This window comes from Neopsephotus bourkii, unplaced genomic scaffold (genome assembly GCF_033783945.1).
Source record: "Neopsephotus bourkii isolate Nb327-2 ecotype Australia unplaced genomic scaffold, CSIRO-AGI_Nbou_v1 NB_53, whole genome shotgun sequence".
NCBI lineage: Eukaryota > Metazoa > Chordata > Aves > Psittaciformes > Psittacidae > Neopsephotus > Neopsephotus bourkii.
In genome coordinates, this window is record NW_026900570.1 from 9,284,263 (window position 1) to 9,303,116 (window position 18,854).

The window sequence follows — 18,854 nt, forward strand, 5'->3', positions numbered from 1 at the left end:
TGGGAAAAACAAGTGGTTGTATAGTAAAGCTGTGCAGAATTTGACAATAAGGAATACATTTAAATAACATAAGCTGTTTCACAAAATTAAGTTGAATTAAGGAAGTAGAATTAGCAATAAACCTATAATGAAATGGAAATTATGAAAGAGCCACAATGTTTAATTTCCACCTGTTCTAAATAAAGCTTTCCTTTAATTGCACTTTTCAAAATGGAAATTTGCATTTCCATTGAAAATAAAGTATTTCTTAAAGCTTCTGAGGAAGGGAGGCAGGAAGACAGGCAGGCAAGGCAGGAAAGAAGGAAAAGAGAGAGGGAGGGAGGGATGGAGGGAGGAAGGGAGAAAGGCCTTCCCCAAATTCATGCTTTCTCTCTGTTCTCATCTTCAAAGACAAGGAGAGGAAAAAAACCCACAAAACTCAAAAACAACTTAAAACAAACCCTAAACCTCTTCAAAAATTAGCCTTTGCTAGAACCATGCTAATTTTTCTGTTTGGCTAACAAAGCATGATAAGCTCCATTTAATGGCACTGAAAAGAGTGCTAGGTAACATCTCGAACATCTACCTCCTCCAATTCACTGCACCTACCAGTTTCAAAAGACATGTAAAACAGTCACAATTAGATTCCAGAATCATCTGTTTTCATATGATGGAAGACATGGGATATAAATTCACTGTGGTTTATTGTACCCTGTGTCCAAGAACAGGAATCTGTGGAATTGCTTTCCATTGTCTCCCTGCAGATTTCTGTTTTGAAGCAAAGTAATAGCTGTCCATTCTTCATTAGGAAATAAACAATAAAATACAGGGCTTAAGAAGGCCATAAGAGATTAAAATGCTTCCAGTTAGACTTGATACAACATATTTGTTTGTCAGGCTTCTCGTGATGCCCATATTAACATGCATGAAATATGGTGGGGGTTGTAGGCCTCAGGTGGGAGCCGCACAGCTGGGAAAACTGCAATGATATAGATAAATATCAATTTTTCCTCCACCCTATGAAATAAGTCATTCCTGTGCGTATTTCATTATGGTTCCACATAAATGTGTACTATAGAGACCTGCAAGAGGAATCATAGAAAAACTGGTGGTTTTGAAGAACTCAAGGTTGTGGTTGTGCTGGTACATAGTGGTACATCCAGGACTGAGTCTTCTCCAGCCCAGCCAGTACCCATCTGCTACCTCGTTGTGTTCCTGCCTATGACATTATCAAATGGATTTGGTTTTACTGGTCCCCAAGCCTTTTACTGCTTTCAGACTGATCAGCTTAAAAGACCTGTTAAAAACAGAACTAAGGGATGATAGGCTTTTATTGATTGGGGAAAATAATAAAATTTTATATAGGTAGAGCCTTCAGACTTTGCAATGAATTTCATATGAATAAAGTTCTGATAGTGCCATAGTTTATTGACTGGGAAAACATATCTTTCATGTTTCAGTAGCAGAGATCATTAGGACTTTTAACTTGCCTTTATGTTAAGTCTGATACTAGCACGTCCATTCCTCTTAATTTCTAGCAGTAACATTCACTGAGAAGAGGCAAGCAATATTTGATGATTTTAAGGAATAGTCTCATTCATTTTACCCTTATACGCCCTGAGTCTCTTTACAAGTCAAACAGCATTAATCACCTTTAAAAAACTTTGTACTAAATGCTTGGAAATTATTTTTGCACCTGTAGTCCTGCACTGTAATAGCAGTCCAGTGCTAAGAAATTACAATCATAGATGGCAGCTCCCAAGTATATTGATCTTTTCCATCCTCCCTCTTCTAGCAACAGATCAACCCCTAACAATCATGACCGGATACAGCGCCTGAGACAAGAGTTTCAGCAAGCAAAGCAAGATGAGGACGTGGAAGACAGGAGACGTACTTACAGTTTTGAGCAACCATGGGTAAGTGCACACAGCCTCTCAAATCTGGGAAGGTTGGCTGACTCCTGCCATTCCCAGGCTGGTTGGGAGCAGACTGATAGGATCACAGGTCCTCTCCTTACACACTTTTGCCCTTTCTGTTATCCTAATCTTTGGTTCCTTGGTGGTTTTTTTCATTTTTGAACTTTTTCAGCCATCTGTCCTCTGTGCATCTAGCATTATTTCCTCAATGTTTGGACCCTTCACTCTGTGAATTATTACTTGGAATTTTTTGCCTGAAAGGCAATATTAATTATTCTGATATTTTGGGGTGTTTTGTTTTTTGTTTGGTTTTTTTTTTTTTTTAAATCAGAGTAAAATACATACTAACAATAAAAAATTCACAGACAACATGTTTCTTTGTAAATCGTATTTCCTCTGAAGATAAATCACTGTGATTAGTTCTTTTCCTTGAGAGGAAGAGCTATGTATTTTCACAGTAAAAAAGGAGAGATATGCATAATAACATGCTTCACAATAGTACCCCTTCACTACTTGTATTAGCCAAGACAGTTCTGTCTTAAGGTATACATCCTAATTAATAATTTAAATCCAGTTCAATCTGGTCTAACAAAGTGATACAATTATGTAAATCCATGTGCTTACCTTGTATAACATGATTGAATGAATCTGTGTTGCTTTTTAATCGATTACATATTCTAAATTAGGATCCTTTAAATATGGGACAAATATTTCATTGTATTTTGGTTAAAATTCCACAATAAAGACAGTGAACAATTGGCTTGCATTCCCAAAAAAAGGGAGCTGTATGATGACAGCAGTAGAATCTCTCACAGCTTCCTCTGACGCAGGTGTAGGTGACGGGTTATTGCTACTTAGCATTATGATGCACATGAGACCAAGGTAGAAATAGCTGAAGACTGCATCCGTGTGTCACTGTGAACAACCATATGCATCATAATACATATGTCATCCTTGTTTGCCTATTGTGGTGGATATAGATTTTTTTATTTCTGTTGGGTCTTTGTGTCTTTGTCAGTTTTAAACTCACTAATTTGAACCTGTGGTATTTTCGACATGCAGCATGGAGAAGAACAAAGGTAAATGTATCCCTAAATGACCTAGCACTGTTTAACATAGTGTATCAGGATATAGGTTTCTCTTTTTCCATGTTAGAAAACCTCTAACTTTCTCTGATATTGAATAAAAAAAAAAAAAGCAAAAAACCCAAATATACATATTTTAATTATTAGATATTTTCGATTTGATGTGATGAAGATAGTGTGATAGCTCATCACAGTTATAGTGTAGCAGTTTGGGGGTGAAAGAGGGCTGGGTGTAGGAAGTACTTTCCATTAGGCACATCAACTGCTGTTTAGTTCTTCAAATTGAGAGATTTAAGCAGCATTCTTGGGAAAACTATGCATGAGAAAAACTTGCACCCTTGAAGACTTGGGAACTTAACTACTGAAGGTCATGGGCCAAATTTTTGTATATCTAAATGCCATAGCAACTTTAGACAGGCAACTTGGCTTTTATTATAGTTTCTTGTAATGGGCGAGGAGGGAATTATTTGGATGACAGGCAGATTACCTTAGGAATGGAATAATTTCCTAAATTGTGGGTCAGAACACTGACCTTTCCTTTTTCTCTTATTCAAACAAATGGGATCTCTCTGTTTACCCCACTTCTACAGATCATGCAAATGAGCTCAAAGTGATTAATTCAGCTTAATGTATTAATATTAATTCTGAAGCTCATTGTTGCTTTGTAGAAGCTGCTCTGCTGTTAAATACATAGGTGACCAAATGTTTTATTTCAGATAAGTACCTAAAAAAAAAAAAAAAATTTGGCCTGGAGCATATTTGAATCTTTTTTTTTTCCATCATGTACTCCAGCCTTTCGAGATCACAGTGCTTGGAAAGGATAAAACAATGATCTCATCCATTTCAGCAGTTCACAGTCATTTCAGTGTTAAGGAGCCATAACCCTCTTTCTTAAGGAGTGTGTATTACTTTAACCCATTAGTCTAAAATGATGGACTTTGTTAAGATATCCTCTCAAACCAGATCCAGATGTATCATTAAATACCAGTGACACAAAAAAATGCAAAAATAGTTTACAATAGGCATGCAGGAAAATACTTAAGATACATTTATCAACGTCTTTTCAGTCTTCACCTGTTAGCTGTTGATTACAAACCACAGCAATGAAAAGTGCACCTGTGTGTGGACTGTTGTTGAAAAGTGTGTTTTCACCTGAGGGAGATGGGTTGTGCAGCCGACATAAACAAAAGGCTTTACATCCAGAGAGGCGTCTGAGCTGCAGGACAGCAGCCAACTCTGACCTGGTTTAGATAGAAAGAGAGGAAAAATCCATCCACAGAGAAGTGCATGCTATGAGGTGATAAGTAGTTTGCATTTCTCATTAACAAGCTGATGGGAGGATAGGGAACAAAGTGCTGATGTGATGTGGGACTATTGGTTACTTTAAAGAAGTGTAAATGAACACAAACTTTGCAGTATAAGTAATGGATACTGATGGAAATCTGGCAGCTCTCAGGATATTCACAGGAGCTCAATAGCTCAGAAACCTGCTAATATATTATCAGAATGATCCTGTGAATATCACTAACTCCAATCTATCCCAGGCTATTAATGGCCTGTGACACAGGAGTCCAGATACTTGTGACAAATACTTCTAGTCTCCTCTATGGGTTACAGACAGATCTCCATGCCATGGAGCACTACATCATGCTTGCTCTGAGCGATACCTGTTGCAGAGGGACCGCTGCCTGACCCCATCCTTTTCTGGCTGTGCCCATCAGGTGAAGTCTCTTTCTCTGTACATGAGCAATGTGATACAGCTGGACTTTTTTGCCTGGCTGTGTTTGCCCTGTCAGTAAACAAACCACTTGACTGCCTATGAGTGTTCATACACATGCAGTTTAACAGGCACAAGAAGTGATAGTGATGGAATGAGATGACACCGTATTAAGTAGTGTAACATTTCTGCTCAAGGCCATTTGAATGACACACTGTTAAGGTTTAATAACTGAATAACTGTTGCAACATCTCTAAAATCCACTAGTTCTGCAGCTGATTCAAAGCTTTATTGAAGCTGCTTTTGCATTTATTTTAAGATAACTTTCTCAGGCTTCATATGTTTTTTTTCTCTTACATTGCTTTTTTGTGTTTAGTGTTTCAAAAAACAGAAAGGTACAAGAGGATTTCAAGGGCAATGCTATATGCCTGATGCTACATGGGAGAAAAAATAAAGAAAAATAACTTAAAATATTATTAATCCATTTTAATCCTGCTGGTGTTAATTCCAGTCAGAGTTTGCAAAAAGGTGTATCTAGGCATGCAGAATTGCATGGAATCACAGTATGTCTGTTAATATTTAAGGCCCTTGCTGTTGCTATGGTATTTTATACCAATGCAAGGATTCTTGTGTGGCTGATTCTTCTGTTTGGTTGCAAAGCTGAGCCTATGGTTTTGTTCTTTTCAGGGTAGTATTGGCTCTGCTGAGGTTTATCCTTCCTTGTACCAGTCCTGGGGTTGGGAGGATTTTGATTGTACTTTGTTTCACATCTTGGTATTTTGCCTAGTCCCATCTTAATTAGCAGATCCCCACCTTCAATAACAAAACCACAGCATTATAGCCCTAAATGTCATGGGAGTGAACAATCCAGTTTCAAAACAGAGCATATTAAATCCACTGAAAACATTACAACTGCTTACATGTCCTGCTTGTAGAAGCACACCAATGATCAAAAAGACCCACAAAGATGCTGGGGGACAAAGGTTGGTGGTTCATTTCTTCATCTTTAATAAAATAATCGGCTCTAAAAATGGAAAGCAGCAAATTCAATTCACAAATACATTCTGGACCTATTTGGATGGTGGGAGAAAACAGGAATTGAGGGACCAGAAACTCTACTTTAAATATTTAGGAATCAAAAAGATTTTAGTTTTTCTAAAGAGAAAAGCTAACTGGGTCAAAATAAATCTACTACCTGACTTGTCTGAGTATAGCTTTATTTATATGCACAAAATTTGTGAAACATAAGTCATTGCACAATTTTCATAGAGGAAAGACCCAGAAGTCTTAATAACATATTTAGGCATGGCCTGATAGATAAATGCTCAGAAAATATAGAGACTATGTGGGTTTCTGTAGCTGTTGGTGTGCAGATCTTGTCTTGAAGGCCAATTTAAAGAAAAAAAAATATTTTTTTTAAATCTGTTTAAAGTACTTGTTTCTTATCCCGCATGACATCCTTGTCTGTAAAATGGAGAGACATCAGTTTGATAGATGGACCATTCAGTGGATAAAAAGAACTGGCTGGATGGCCACACGCAAAGAGTTGTGGTCAACGGCTAAGTTTCTAGTTGGAGACCAGTAACGAGTGGTGTCCCTCGGGGACTGGTGTTGGGACCAGTCTTGTTCAACATCTTTGCCAGTGATATGGACAGTGGGATTGAGTGCGCTCTCAGCAAGATTGCTGATGGCACCAAGCTATTGGTTGATACGCTGGAGGGAAGTAATGCCATCCAGAGGGACCTTGACATGCTTGAGAGATGGGCCACTACCAACCTCATGAAGTTTAACCATGACAAGTGCAAGGTCCTACACCTGGGTCGGAGCAAGCCCAGACACAGCTACAGGTTGGGCAGAGAAGAGATTCAGAGCAGCCCTGCAGAGAATGACTTTGAGGTGTTGGTTGATAAGAAAATGAACATGAGCCAGCTTCTTGTGTGCAGTTGCAGCCCAGAAAGCCAACCGTATCCTGGGCTGCATCAAAAGGAGCGTGACCAGCAGGTTGAAGGGGGTGATCCTGCCCCTCTACTCTGCTCTCATCAGACCTCACTTGAAGTATTGTGTGCAGTTCTGGTGTCCTCAACATAAAAAGGACATGAAACTGTTAGAACAAGTCTAGAAGAGGGCCACGAGGATGATCAGGGGACTGGAGCACCTCCGGTATGAAGATAAGCTGAGAAAGTTGGGGCTGTTCAAGCCTGGAGAAGAGAAGGCTGCATGGAGACCTCATAGCAGCCTTCCAGTATCTGAAGGGGGCCTATAAGGATGCTGGGGAGGGACTCTTCATTGGCGACTGTAGTGACAGGACAAGGGGCAATGGGTTAAAACTTAAACAGGGAAAGTTTAGATTGGATATAAGGAAGAAGTTCTTTGCTGTGAGGGTGGTGAGGCACTGGAAGGGGTTGCCCAAGAAAGTTATGGATGCTCCATCCCTGGAGGTGTTCAAGGCCAGGTTGGACAGAGACTTTGGTTTAGAGCGAGGCATCCCTGCCCATGGCAGGGGGGGTTGGAACTTGATGATCTTAAGGTCCTTTCCAACCCTAACTATTCTATGGTTCTATGATTCTGTGATCCCTGTATTCACATCCTTGACCTATTCAAAGCTATAATGAATTCTTTCAGAAAAACAAAAATGTGGTTTTTATTGCTGTACCTTCAACTGTAGCATATTAATTTTACCTGGAAAATTAATAGCAGACTATATTCAAAACAAACATTTTAAATTTTATATCAGGCTGTAAATTATGTAAAATTAGTCAACCCATTAATAAGAAAGAAAAGTAGTATATTAATTCTTTCTATTATGAATCCATTTTAAGAGTCTCTTTCAGGGTATTTTGTTCAAGATATTAGGTCATACCTAATGGAGAATTTCAGTAGACAAAGAATACCTTAGGACCTAAATTGCTGTTTCTCCTACCCCAATAGTTTCAGAGGGGAAACCAGAGTTTAAAAGGGCAGCCTCTGCACAGGTAGTTTCTCTTCAGCTGTGTGGTTAATATCCATTCTGTGTCAAACCTGCAAAGGATTTCATAAAATACCAGCAATTTCTTGCCAAGATTTAAACTCTGACTCTAAATTTCATATTTAAAACTTTTTTCCACCACTAGTTTCAATCTTTTTTATGAAATGGAAAATGAAGATAGAAGATTTTAAAAAGAAATGAAGCAATTTTAGTTTGTAAACAAACAATTTATAGCTCACAGGCATGCAGTGCGTGTAAATACCTCAGGCAGAATTTCAGGGCTAAATGATTTGTTTCTACCATGCTGAAGATTTTCTTTCTGCTGCTGCTATACACAGAATGGAAATCTTTATCCCATACCACACCATTCAGCTTCCTACATGTGCACCATAGAAAGATACACAAAGGGATGGGATTTTTCTTATTACATGGTGTTTGAATTAATACACATACCTGTTGACAAGTTTTAAAAGAAATACTGCTACATGTACTGTTCACCATAGCAACACAAACAAAAAGATGGAAGTAAAAATAGTTTTCAAGGACATGTCCCAGAACCACTGAATGTTTTTTATCACTCTGAATTTTGATATACACAGTTACTGGATTGTCTGTCATCTGTGCCAAGTACATTTACACATAAAGCAGGCAAGGTCATTTAATCTCATCTATGTCTAATTAGTGCTGAACTGTAAGAACCATGGATATTTTGGGGACCTTGAATCTGCTGACTTCCAGGTGAACTTGAAACTCCTTGGTTAAACACAGAGCTTAATCTGGAAAAAAATAGCATATTTATTTTATATTAAATAATGGTCTTTTTAATAACAGGGAAAATACTAAGGGACTTGTTGCTTTATTAATCTATCTATTAACTGCTTCTTTGTCAACACAAAGGAGTTCTATGATTCTGAGTAAGCATTACTCCCAGTTTGTCCCTTTGCCAGTAGGCTGTTGGATAGGTGTGTCACCTCAAGTGGTGGATCCCCTGTCACCTGAAGTGGTTGAATCTCCCTGAAAATCCAGTGCCCTGGATCACACCCATGATCTCCTCTGTAATTCTCTGTGGCAACTTTGATCTGTGCTAGTCCTGGAGGATCCCTGCTGCCACCATGCAGAGCTACACTCCATGTGCAGAAATGTCACTCTGCAGGGAAAGAAACTGCATGGGCAGCCACTGGTGTAGCAAGGAAAGAGAGGAGGTACCTTAATCTGTAAAATATGCTGCCCTTGACTGCTGGTAATGGTGAGTGCAATGGGAGACTTGGGCATACATTCTCTGTGAATTGAAAAAAAAATGTTACTTGCATAAAATGAGAAATCTGTAGAAACTTCTAACTTTGCAGTCCTGGTTTTAAAGTAATGCCTCTGAGAAAAGAGCTGTGTAATTTCATATATCTTAAAGCACAGTTTTACATATTGAGTATTGTTTAACAATGCTGAACACAATAACTATCATTGCCACTTAAATGTATTGTGGAAGACATGAACATACATTTATTTGTATAATGCAGCCTTGGTTGTTATTGTGGCCTTGACCGCATCCTGATTTAAAAGGTCAGTGCTTGTCATACAGCTCATTGCAAACAAGGGCAGAGTTCTTATCAATCTGTGCTGTGAAGACTGAGCTGTTGCCAGGTTTGTTGGATGATTTCAGATTGTTATAATTATAGTTAGCCTTGTGTTGATATCAGTGTTAAAATTACTGTTATGTGTATTCCTTATACATGTTCTTTGGTTACTGTTGAAAGATGTGAAAATAATTCACCTTTTTTTTTAATTACCTCCATTTTGCACTGACATAAATGGGGTATACTTTTATATAGATGTGTGTTTGTGCATATATTTTGTATAAATATGTATGTATAATAGAATACTTTAGGGACTGAGACAAAATACCCATTTAGCTTTTGAAGACTAAAGTTACTTATGATACAAATATTTTTGGTTTAGATTCTTTAATTGAAAGCATACTAAGAAGACGAATCACTGTATGGTGATTTATATTTTTCTGAACAAGTTAAGGATCCAAAAAGCAGTATTTAGACTTTAAGTCTTTGTATAATCATAACCATATACCAAGGGAACTCATTATGGTATCACTGAGGTTTTTAATGCAAAGATTTGAAAGAAAGGTCTTTTCATTAATAAGATGAATATACCTATGTGTTATGATATGGAATATTCGATTACAAACATAGGGAATTTATGTCTCATTGTTATATTTTTTGGATGCTTGAAATCAGATAGCAGATTTGATTACATGGACGAGTTACTGTAGATTTGAACAACATGCAGACAGGACTCTAAATAAGTATCCTTTTCAGATTAGTTAAGTATTGCAAATCCATTTAGTTTAACAGGGCGTACAGGTACTCATACCTTCAGAAAATCAGACAATGGATTTTAGATATTTGCTTTTAGACCCATCAAATTATAAATGCTGTCCATTAGATTAAATGCTTTGTGACCTGCAGAGAATCCAGACCTGACTCCTCAGGTCCAGTTATTCTGGGCATGCCCTACAGTGGCCAGACAGGCGTGATAGCCCCTGCCTCTATTTAACCACTGGTTCCTTTGTGCATAAAAAAAAAAATAAATAAATCTCTGAAGCTACATTTTGATCTCAGTCCATTCATAGTCCATTAGGGCTTTGAAAGCTCTGTCACTTTAGCAAAGGCTTTTGTGGCAGCTTCAGCTCTGTGCACATCTGTGCGCATGTACTTGCATTTCTAGATGATGTACTTTAGTGTTTTCTAAAAACCTAAATTGAGCAGCAGCTCAATTTCCACTCCACTTGTTTGGTAATTTCACCATTCCCTGTACTGTAAAATTCTTTAATATGTTATATTTACAGTGAAATAAAGAAAAAGTCAAATCTGTGTTTTCAAATAAAGAGAAGCAATTCTGATTTCATGTCTTATCTGTGAAAACTACCGTCTCACATATGACACAATGTAGCTGCAAGCTTTCCAACATTGTTAAATTAGAACCCATGAAATGAGGAGATTTTCTCTAAAATCTTAGTTTAAACTTTTTCATTCCCTATGGAGAAGTTGAGATGGAAACTTCTGAGTTTCCCTATGGTTCTCTGTAAACTGCTTATAACCACACTGGAGAGAATTCACAAGTAAATCTTGTGATTTTTAGGTAATCACTTGCTTCCATAAGCTGAGCTCTTCAATAAAATACCAAATGTCAGATGACTCTCAATAAAGTCAAGAAAGTTAGAAATGTTGACATATGCAATAACTGAAACACTGCTCTGTATGTGTTGCCCTCATTTAATACAGTAGGAAATCTCCATGGGGGTTGTTGGTTTGGACATACATATGTACAGCTTATTCATCTCAAAGAAAATTTCTCATGAGGCTGACACACGATTCTGTTTTCTCAACGTATTGCTTCATCACACCATTCCTAAAGCATTTTTTGTTAGAACTACTGTTTTACTGAGGTTTTTACAGAATAAATCTATTCTGAACTAGACATCAATGTTGTACTAAGGATTCTCTTCAATAAGTTCTCCATTACTCATAGTTTATGCTTTCCCGTTCTGATTCTTTTGCACAATAATCTTTTCATAATAGGAAAGGCAGTTGTCACTGAATTGTATCTGTTAAATTCTGAGCCAAGACTTATGCCCTGTCAGAAGTTTATTTTTATCAAAAATGAACTTTCTAAATGTTGTACATCTGTTTCAAATTTGTTGTGTTTCTGGCTACCTGCAGGCAATTTATTGTATAGTGTGACAAAGGAGAAGTTTATGTCACAAATGGCAACTTTCTAGTTTCTAAAATTTGACTTCATTTTATGAAGCTTTTGCAAAGCCTTTTATCTTGCAGATATTCATGAGCCATTATGATATCTTTCTGATGCAGAAATTACAATGGTTAAAACAAGAGATGTTTGTTTTGAGGGAAGGTACAAATGAAAAGCTGAAAATGCTTTAAAAAAAGCGAGTCAGAGACAAGCTGTTTCAGTTCCAGGCTCACATAAGTGGTTATGCTCCCTAACCTCCGAGTGGCTTACATGTTTTGAATAGAACTGGTAATTTTAAGGAGATAGATAAAATAATGCTCTATTTCTTTGTTAGGTGAAACGAAATTATTAAAGCAAGAAAAACCCATAACATTTCTATGACTTCTTTAGCACCTTATTTGGAATTTGAAATCACAAAATCTGAAGATAGTAGTAATGTAAAGTGAAAAGTGCTCTCTCTACAGAAGCAAAACTTTTTCATAATCCAAAGTTTGAATGAAGCCATTCTTTCAGATCCTGATAACTAATGCTGTCTATTCCCAGAAAGGCCATCCATTTTCACTTGCTTTTAGTGTTGGCCTCAAATTTTCAAATTGTCATCTCATTAAAATGTTATCTAAAATCCTTCTCAGAGATACAGGATTCCCCAGTCTCCACAAGAGACTTGCTAAATCTATCTACTTGATCATGTTGAACCAGAAAATGTTCCCCTATCTCTCGGGAAAGCAATAGGTGCATGTCTGGACCAACAGCAAAATAGGATGGCTTCACTAAGAGAGAGCGTCGATTGATCATAGTGGTGAGGTTTGGAAGAGCTGGTGTGCTCCATCCTCCCTCAAATCCTTATTGGGGTAAAACTTAGTATTACCATAGCTAGGCTAATTTACAGTGTCTGAAGACCTGTTCCACCAATTTAGTTTAAATTTCAGTGTTATACCATAATCCATAATCCATTCTGGACCAATATTTTCTTGATATATCTCAGAAATGGTATGACAGCCCAGGACACTGTTATGGGTCAAAATTTAGCCTAATTAGTGTGAAAAAGCTACTTGAACCACATGTTGAAACAAATGTAACCATATGTGTACAATAACAACTTAAATGGTAGCTCTTTTGTGGGTATTTTTCTACTTTGCTGAAGACTTTTTCATTTTCATTTTGTAGCCAAGCACCAAGACGTACTCACAGAGTGGCAGACACTCAGTATCAGTAGAGGTTCAAATGCAGCGGCAGCGGCAAGAAGAAAGGGAGAGTTTCCAGCAAGCTCAGCGGCAGTACAGCTCATTACCCAGGTATGGTAACTGTCTGAATCTATTCAATATATATAACCCTAGAGCTAATTTCATTTGTGGAAGGAAAATGTTGTACTTAGTGCAGACACTTTTGTTTGGCATTGATATAAGGTGGAATGTGTTTGGTGTGGAAGCGGCATAAAATTTCTTAAGTGAGAGCATGTGGCAGCTGTTTACTTTAGGAGGATTACTTCAGAGCTGATTCCAGTGGGATTTCAGCACCCAGCAGAACTGAGCACCCAACAGAACTGAGACACTGAAACAAAGCTATTCTTTGTGACACACAATCCAGTTTAATTTTCTGCAATTAGAAAACAGCATGACATGGGTTGTCCCTTTTTGACATGTCAGACAATTTTTTTTTTTCTGCTGCCTAATTCTTTACTGGATAGAAATTCTATCTTTGTGATGCTAATACAGAGTGAATATTAAAAGGAAAAAAAAAATTCTCAAGACCTCAAACAAAAGAATACAGAACTGAGAAACTCCAAAATCAAGGACCTTCAAGTTTCCCATATATATATTTCTTCCAAATTACTGAGTCATTAGCAAAGAAATGCTGAAAAATAATATACTTTTCATCTAAACAAATTCGTATTTTTTTTAAATCTTAGATTTGCTGTTTGAGAAAAATTGGTATTTACTTGATATTTAGCTTTAAGAATTATTAAAATTTAGCTCAACTAGTATTGTAAATTAATTATCATAGTCAAGCACTGTGCAAATACTGTTTTTATTTTCAAATATCAGTGGCAATGGTTGAATGAAGAGCCCTTAACACCAGAAGTTAATGTCAAATTCCTTTCCAACAAGGTCTTGTTATTTTTTGTGTCCCATGTGGAAATGGTATATAAAAAAATTTTATGACAATGTGTTTTAACAAGCATACCATAACTCCCTTTTTTCTGGGGAAGCAAATAGAAGCTTCATAATCAAAGTTTTCTAAGCATGAACTCTTATCCTACCAACATCTTTGAAAGTAAAAGATATCTCTCAGATTTTTACATGCTATAGCACCTTTTGGTGTAAAATCTTTCTGTTAAATTTGAAAGGTGGGAAAGGAAAATGTAAAGTTAATGTGTTTTCTTAGATTGTTCCTTAGTCATTCTGAAGATCTTTTGTATTCCCTTTGCTTCTTATCTCTACCTTCCTCCTAAAGTGACCACACCTATTAATGCTGTATTGTGTTTCTGGAGAAATTCTCTTTAGGTTTTGCTAGTTCCAGCAATGCACAGATTGGGTGGAAGAGCACAGATGCTAATATGTCTCTTTTAAGCTGGGGAGGGTATTTTTAGTTTTAAAACTATGATTCTTAAAACTCGGTTACCCTGTTCTGCTCAATCACTTGTAGCATGGAGGAGTTGGAAGATAGTTGAATACAGTTCCAGTGGCAGAAATTAAGAACTCTAACGAGAAAATTAATTTACAAGAAATTTGTAAAATAATGCTTTGGGTCATAGAAATGCTTGTTTAGACTGAGAACTTCCTTCAGTGCAGTTTTCAACACGAGAAATTATAGCAAGCTAGCACTGCATGTTACTGAGTAATTAATGATAATTTGATGACTTTAAGCACTCTGTGTGTTTGAGCTGTGCTGAGAGAGGAATGAATTTCAGGACCTTGGGCTAAAGTTGAGTGCTGTAAATACTATGATACTCCTATAACAAGCTGGGACAACCCATTATCTAGCTTTACAAACTGTGACACTGTGACTTATCTTTAAAAAACATCTTACTGTTACTCTGAAACTTAGGTCCCAAGCTTAATGTTGCAACTGTGGCTTTGTAATGATTAAAGTTTCTACACTGGGTTCATTCTTGAGCTTTGTTGCTTTTCATCTTGTATAGTCTCTAGGATCCTCCTTTTTTCCCCTTTGTAAATTCAAATCATTAGTAGTGAAGGCAAATAAACTCTTGAGTCAGTTTTAAAGGATCTTCCCAGAAAGACAGGGAAAGCGGGCCAACTAATTCTGAGCAAGTACGAGAAAACAGTCAGAAAATTAAATCAGTTCAGCTAGTCATCCTCTTGTCCCATGTGAAACTGTAAAAGCAATGTTTAACTCCAAGTTAATTTTCTAGCACTTAAGACTTATCTTGCTCTAGATCAGAAACCTGACAGTTTCGTAGCCTACAGAGGTTCGTTCAATTTGCTCTTGTTCCAGGGAGTGATAAAACATGGCACAGAAACATTTTTTCCTTGGCGAAGTTGGATATGCAAATATCAAGACCAGCTTTAAAAATTTGCATAAGAACTTACATTATGTTATAATTTATGCTGTAATAATTTACATTTGTCCTGAATAACAATTTTCATCCAGAGGTCTCGGAATCTATTATGAAATAAGGTGGATGTGGTCATTTTCAAATTACATGTGTGGAAGGAAGATTGCAAAAACATAAGGTGACTTCTTGTTTTTACTAATGGTAGAAATATTCTCTGGATCTCCTATGTCTTCATTTCATATTCATTGGATGAGGCCACATTGAGTCATGTGTGTTGACATGAGAAACCAAGCCACATACAAAAAACTAAATGAATTTCTCATTGATTAATGTCACAATATATTCTGTTTTACTGCCTGATTCTCATACACTAATTTTAATCTCAAAGTGGGTATCTCTTTTGCTGCTGCACAAAATTGTTTTGCTTTATCATCACCAATCTATTTTAAATTCATAAAAGCATCTAGAAGCTTGATAGTAAATTAAAGCTATTTCAAAACCCTAATCTGTCTTTAAAATAATGTGATGGTTTATTGTGAAAAGAGATAAGAATTTGTAATTCCTATATATATTTGATTTATTTGTCTACCCCCTTGGAGCCAAAAAAAAAATGAGCAAAAAAGGTTATCTCTGCCTTTTCTTTCATGAAAACTATAGTAAACTGGGAAACAGTCCTGATAGAACAAAATTTAGTTCTGGAAATGGGAGGAAGAAACTCTCATCTGTGTAAACTACCTATCAATAATGAGCTTTATCTTCTGTCTTGTGCAGTGTTAGAACAAGATCTGCCTGTTGCATTTTTAATCAAGTGTGAGTCCAGATTCAAATCTTTCATGAGTGACTTTACAAGTGTTGGCTGTTACCTGGTTTCTTAAGAAGCACAACGTCTTAGGTCTTTCCTAGTCTGCAAATGAACTGTAGCACTTTTCTTGAGAATATGATTGTGGTTGTAGCACTGGATGGGTTTTCATGACATATTCCTCCTGGAAAGGCACAGAAATACAGTTCAACTCTATAGGAAATGTTCTAACAAAAGAGGCAAGATGCCTCTGATGCCTCTTTGCAGCAGAAGAGAACATGACTTCTGGAGAATGCTATAGCTGGGTGAAACCTGATGGCACTGCGGAAGCACCCTTCTTTCCAGGAATTGTTTTTAGTAACAGTAGAAGTGGAACCAGAACATTTGTCTTAAAAACATCTTCTATTTTTCTTTCCAGGCAAAGCAGAAAAAATGCCAGTTCTGTATCTCAAGACTCCTGGGAGCAGAGCTATTCCCCTGGAGAAGGATTCCAGACTGCAAAGGAAAATCCCAGATATTCCAGCTACCAGGGATCGAGGAATGGCTATATGGGGGGACATGGCTTCAATGCCAGGGTAATGCTAGAAACACAAGAACTGCTCCGTCAGGAGCAGAGGCGGAAAGAGCAACAACTGAAAAAAAAAACTTCTGAAGGGCCTAGCAACTATGACTCTTATAAGAAAATTCAGGACCCTAATTATACACCTCCTAAAGGTCCTTTTAGGCAAGATGTACCGCCTTCACCATCTCAGGTAGCAAGGCTGAACAGATTGCAAACACCAGAAAAGGGAAGACCATTTTATTCTTGAGGTGAAGAAAATGAAGATCAACTTACCATGCAATAAGGAACATTTTCATACAAAGACTTATATTTTGAAAACTTTTTAAACTGATGGTACTAAGGAATATATCTGTTGTCTGTTTCAGTGCCTTTAAAAATACAGGCAAAGCATTGGTGGGCCTTATGTCTTTGCCGTTCTATCTCAAGTGTTGAATTCATGGAAGGATGTTCCATCATTTGACAATCAAAGTGGAAGTAAGCAATGCTGCCCCTGCGTACCGAGTCCCATAGCCCAGTCAGTAGTTGTCGATGGCTTATTACTAGGATTTGTTGTAATGTGTTTTATTTTGCGGTGACTTATTACACCAACATGCAGCTTTGTGGCATAAAATTAATGAATTTGAGGTTGAAGGAAGCATTGACATGTTCTTTTTTATTTCTCTTGGGTCAGGAGGAGGGTTACATATCACTCTTGGGTGGAGGAAGCTTAGCTCTACTCTGGATTGCAGTTGCAGTTCTAAGATGTTTTATGGTGGAGTCATTACCAGCCTTTATTGATCAATATTTAAGTGTCTATATGCTGAAAAACTATCTTTTTCCTATTACGCACATATGCACTCTTTTTCTCTCTCTCCCCACTCTGAGCTTATTAAAAAAAGCCTTTATCCTGACTCATGAGGAAAACAATATTAAGCTTTCCGTTATCCTGAGAATCCTGTTACAATTGCCTTATAATCTTAATATACAATCCGTTACAAATGAAATAACTGGAGAGAGACTTTTTATACAGTCACAGCCAAGCCCTTGATTAGTATATTTTGCTATTTTATTGAAGATGGGAAATTACGAACAAACATACAACTGAGCTCTGTTTTGCTTTACTTCTGAATTAATTTTGTCTTATGACACTTGTGTCCAAGAAGAGAGCTAGGGAGGGTATCGTCCCGCGGTCATCTGATGCACAGTTGTCTTTGGGCAAAATTTGGAGATAGCTTGAAGCAAGAGCAGAAGAAATCAAACATTTTATTTGGATCAAAAAAAGTGAAAATAAAACAATTCCTTCTTTTTACAATTTCTTCTTGTGAAGCTTTGTAGACAATTGTCTTATGCTTCCATATACTGTATTGTTGAATCATGATGCTACATTAAAAATAAACCTGTAAGTATATGAATGAGAGAGAAGTGGAGACAAACTGTTACACATCATCCTGAAAACATGTCAGTATCCAAAAATTACTAAAGCAAAAAAGATTGCTCTAGGAGTGAGTAACATTTGAATGTGCATATGGGATTTGAGAATTTCTTTTGCAGCAGCTGTTTTTTTATGTTTGTTGGTCTGAAGTTCATGTATTGTAAAAAATATAGCTGGGTTGCTGAAGTGCCTGCAAATCCTGATGTGAAAAGGCTTGAGAATGGATCTCAGCATATCATGTACAAAAAGGAAAGAAAGCAAGAAAGAAAATCATGTATTGTGTAATTTTAAATAATGCCTATTTTTTTTTTTTACTGGCACATTTTATTTTTGCGCCAACTTGTTTCTAGAATATATGTGAAATATCAGCACACATATCTGTGTCTTTTATGCCTGTTTGTTAATGTTTTTGTTGTTAATAATGTACTCCATGTTTAAAAGTTGTTATTAGTATAAGCACAGTGACATTGGATGACAATAGCTCTTTTATGCAGAATTTACAAAGCTGTGTAAAACGGCTTTCCTTGTACATATGAAATTTAGAATAAAAGGCTGTTTCCATTCTTGCCTTGGTGTTGCTTGTATACCCTTACGAGAACTCTGCAGACATTGAGTTTAAAAATATTTAACAGACGTTATTTTACCCTATTCCTAATGGTTTGCGTGTGTCTTTCTGTATGTGCTGATAAACATCAGCAAAAGAAAATGATTTACAGCCCAGCTGAAAGCCTGAAGACTATCCTCAGAGGGGAAAAACTACTCAGTTTAATGTCTTCTGTTATTTTAGGCTATACGTGTGACATTTAAAAGGTACATTCCTAAGACTAACCTCTGTGACAAAAATCTTTCATGTTGTAGTGGAGTCCTCTCCCTGAAGAAAATACTGTCAGGAGGGCACCCACTGTCCTCTGGCCAAATCTAGGCACATTGTGAAGAAGCCCCCTCTGCACTGAGCATGTGTTTTGGGCTTTGATGGGAGGCCTTCACAGGAATGTTGACATGGTGAAAAGCAGGAGAAAGCAGATTTATGAATGAAGCAATATTTACGGTTCCAGTGATACTGGTTCCCCCATTAGTATTGGAGCTGTGTCTGGTTTTCTCCCTCTTCCCCTTGTGTTGGATACTGCAGGAATGTCAATCG

The 18,854-nt window shown here is 37.1% G+C and overlaps 1 protein-coding gene across 13 annotated transcripts in view; it reads left to right on the plus strand.

Moving 5' to 3' along the window:
- PARD3 (par-3 family cell polarity regulator) overlaps positions 1 to 18,276 on the plus strand; it is a 451,495-nt gene extending 433,219 nt beyond the window's left edge. For all 13 annotated transcript variants that reach the window (XM_061349937.1, XM_061350015.1, XM_061349977.1 and 10 more), the window contains 3 exons: positions 1,775 to 1,895; positions 12,592 to 12,719; positions 16,159 to 18,276. In XM_061349937.1, coding sequence (XP_061205921.1) covers positions 1,775 to 1,895; positions 12,592 to 12,719; positions 16,159 to 16,549 — 640 coding nt within the window. In that variant the 3' untranslated portion in view covers positions 16,550 to 18,276. The remainder of the gene's footprint in view (positions 1 to 1,774; positions 1,896 to 12,591; positions 12,720 to 16,158) is intronic.
- The last annotated feature ends 578 nt before the right edge of the window (positions 18,277 to 18,854 follow it).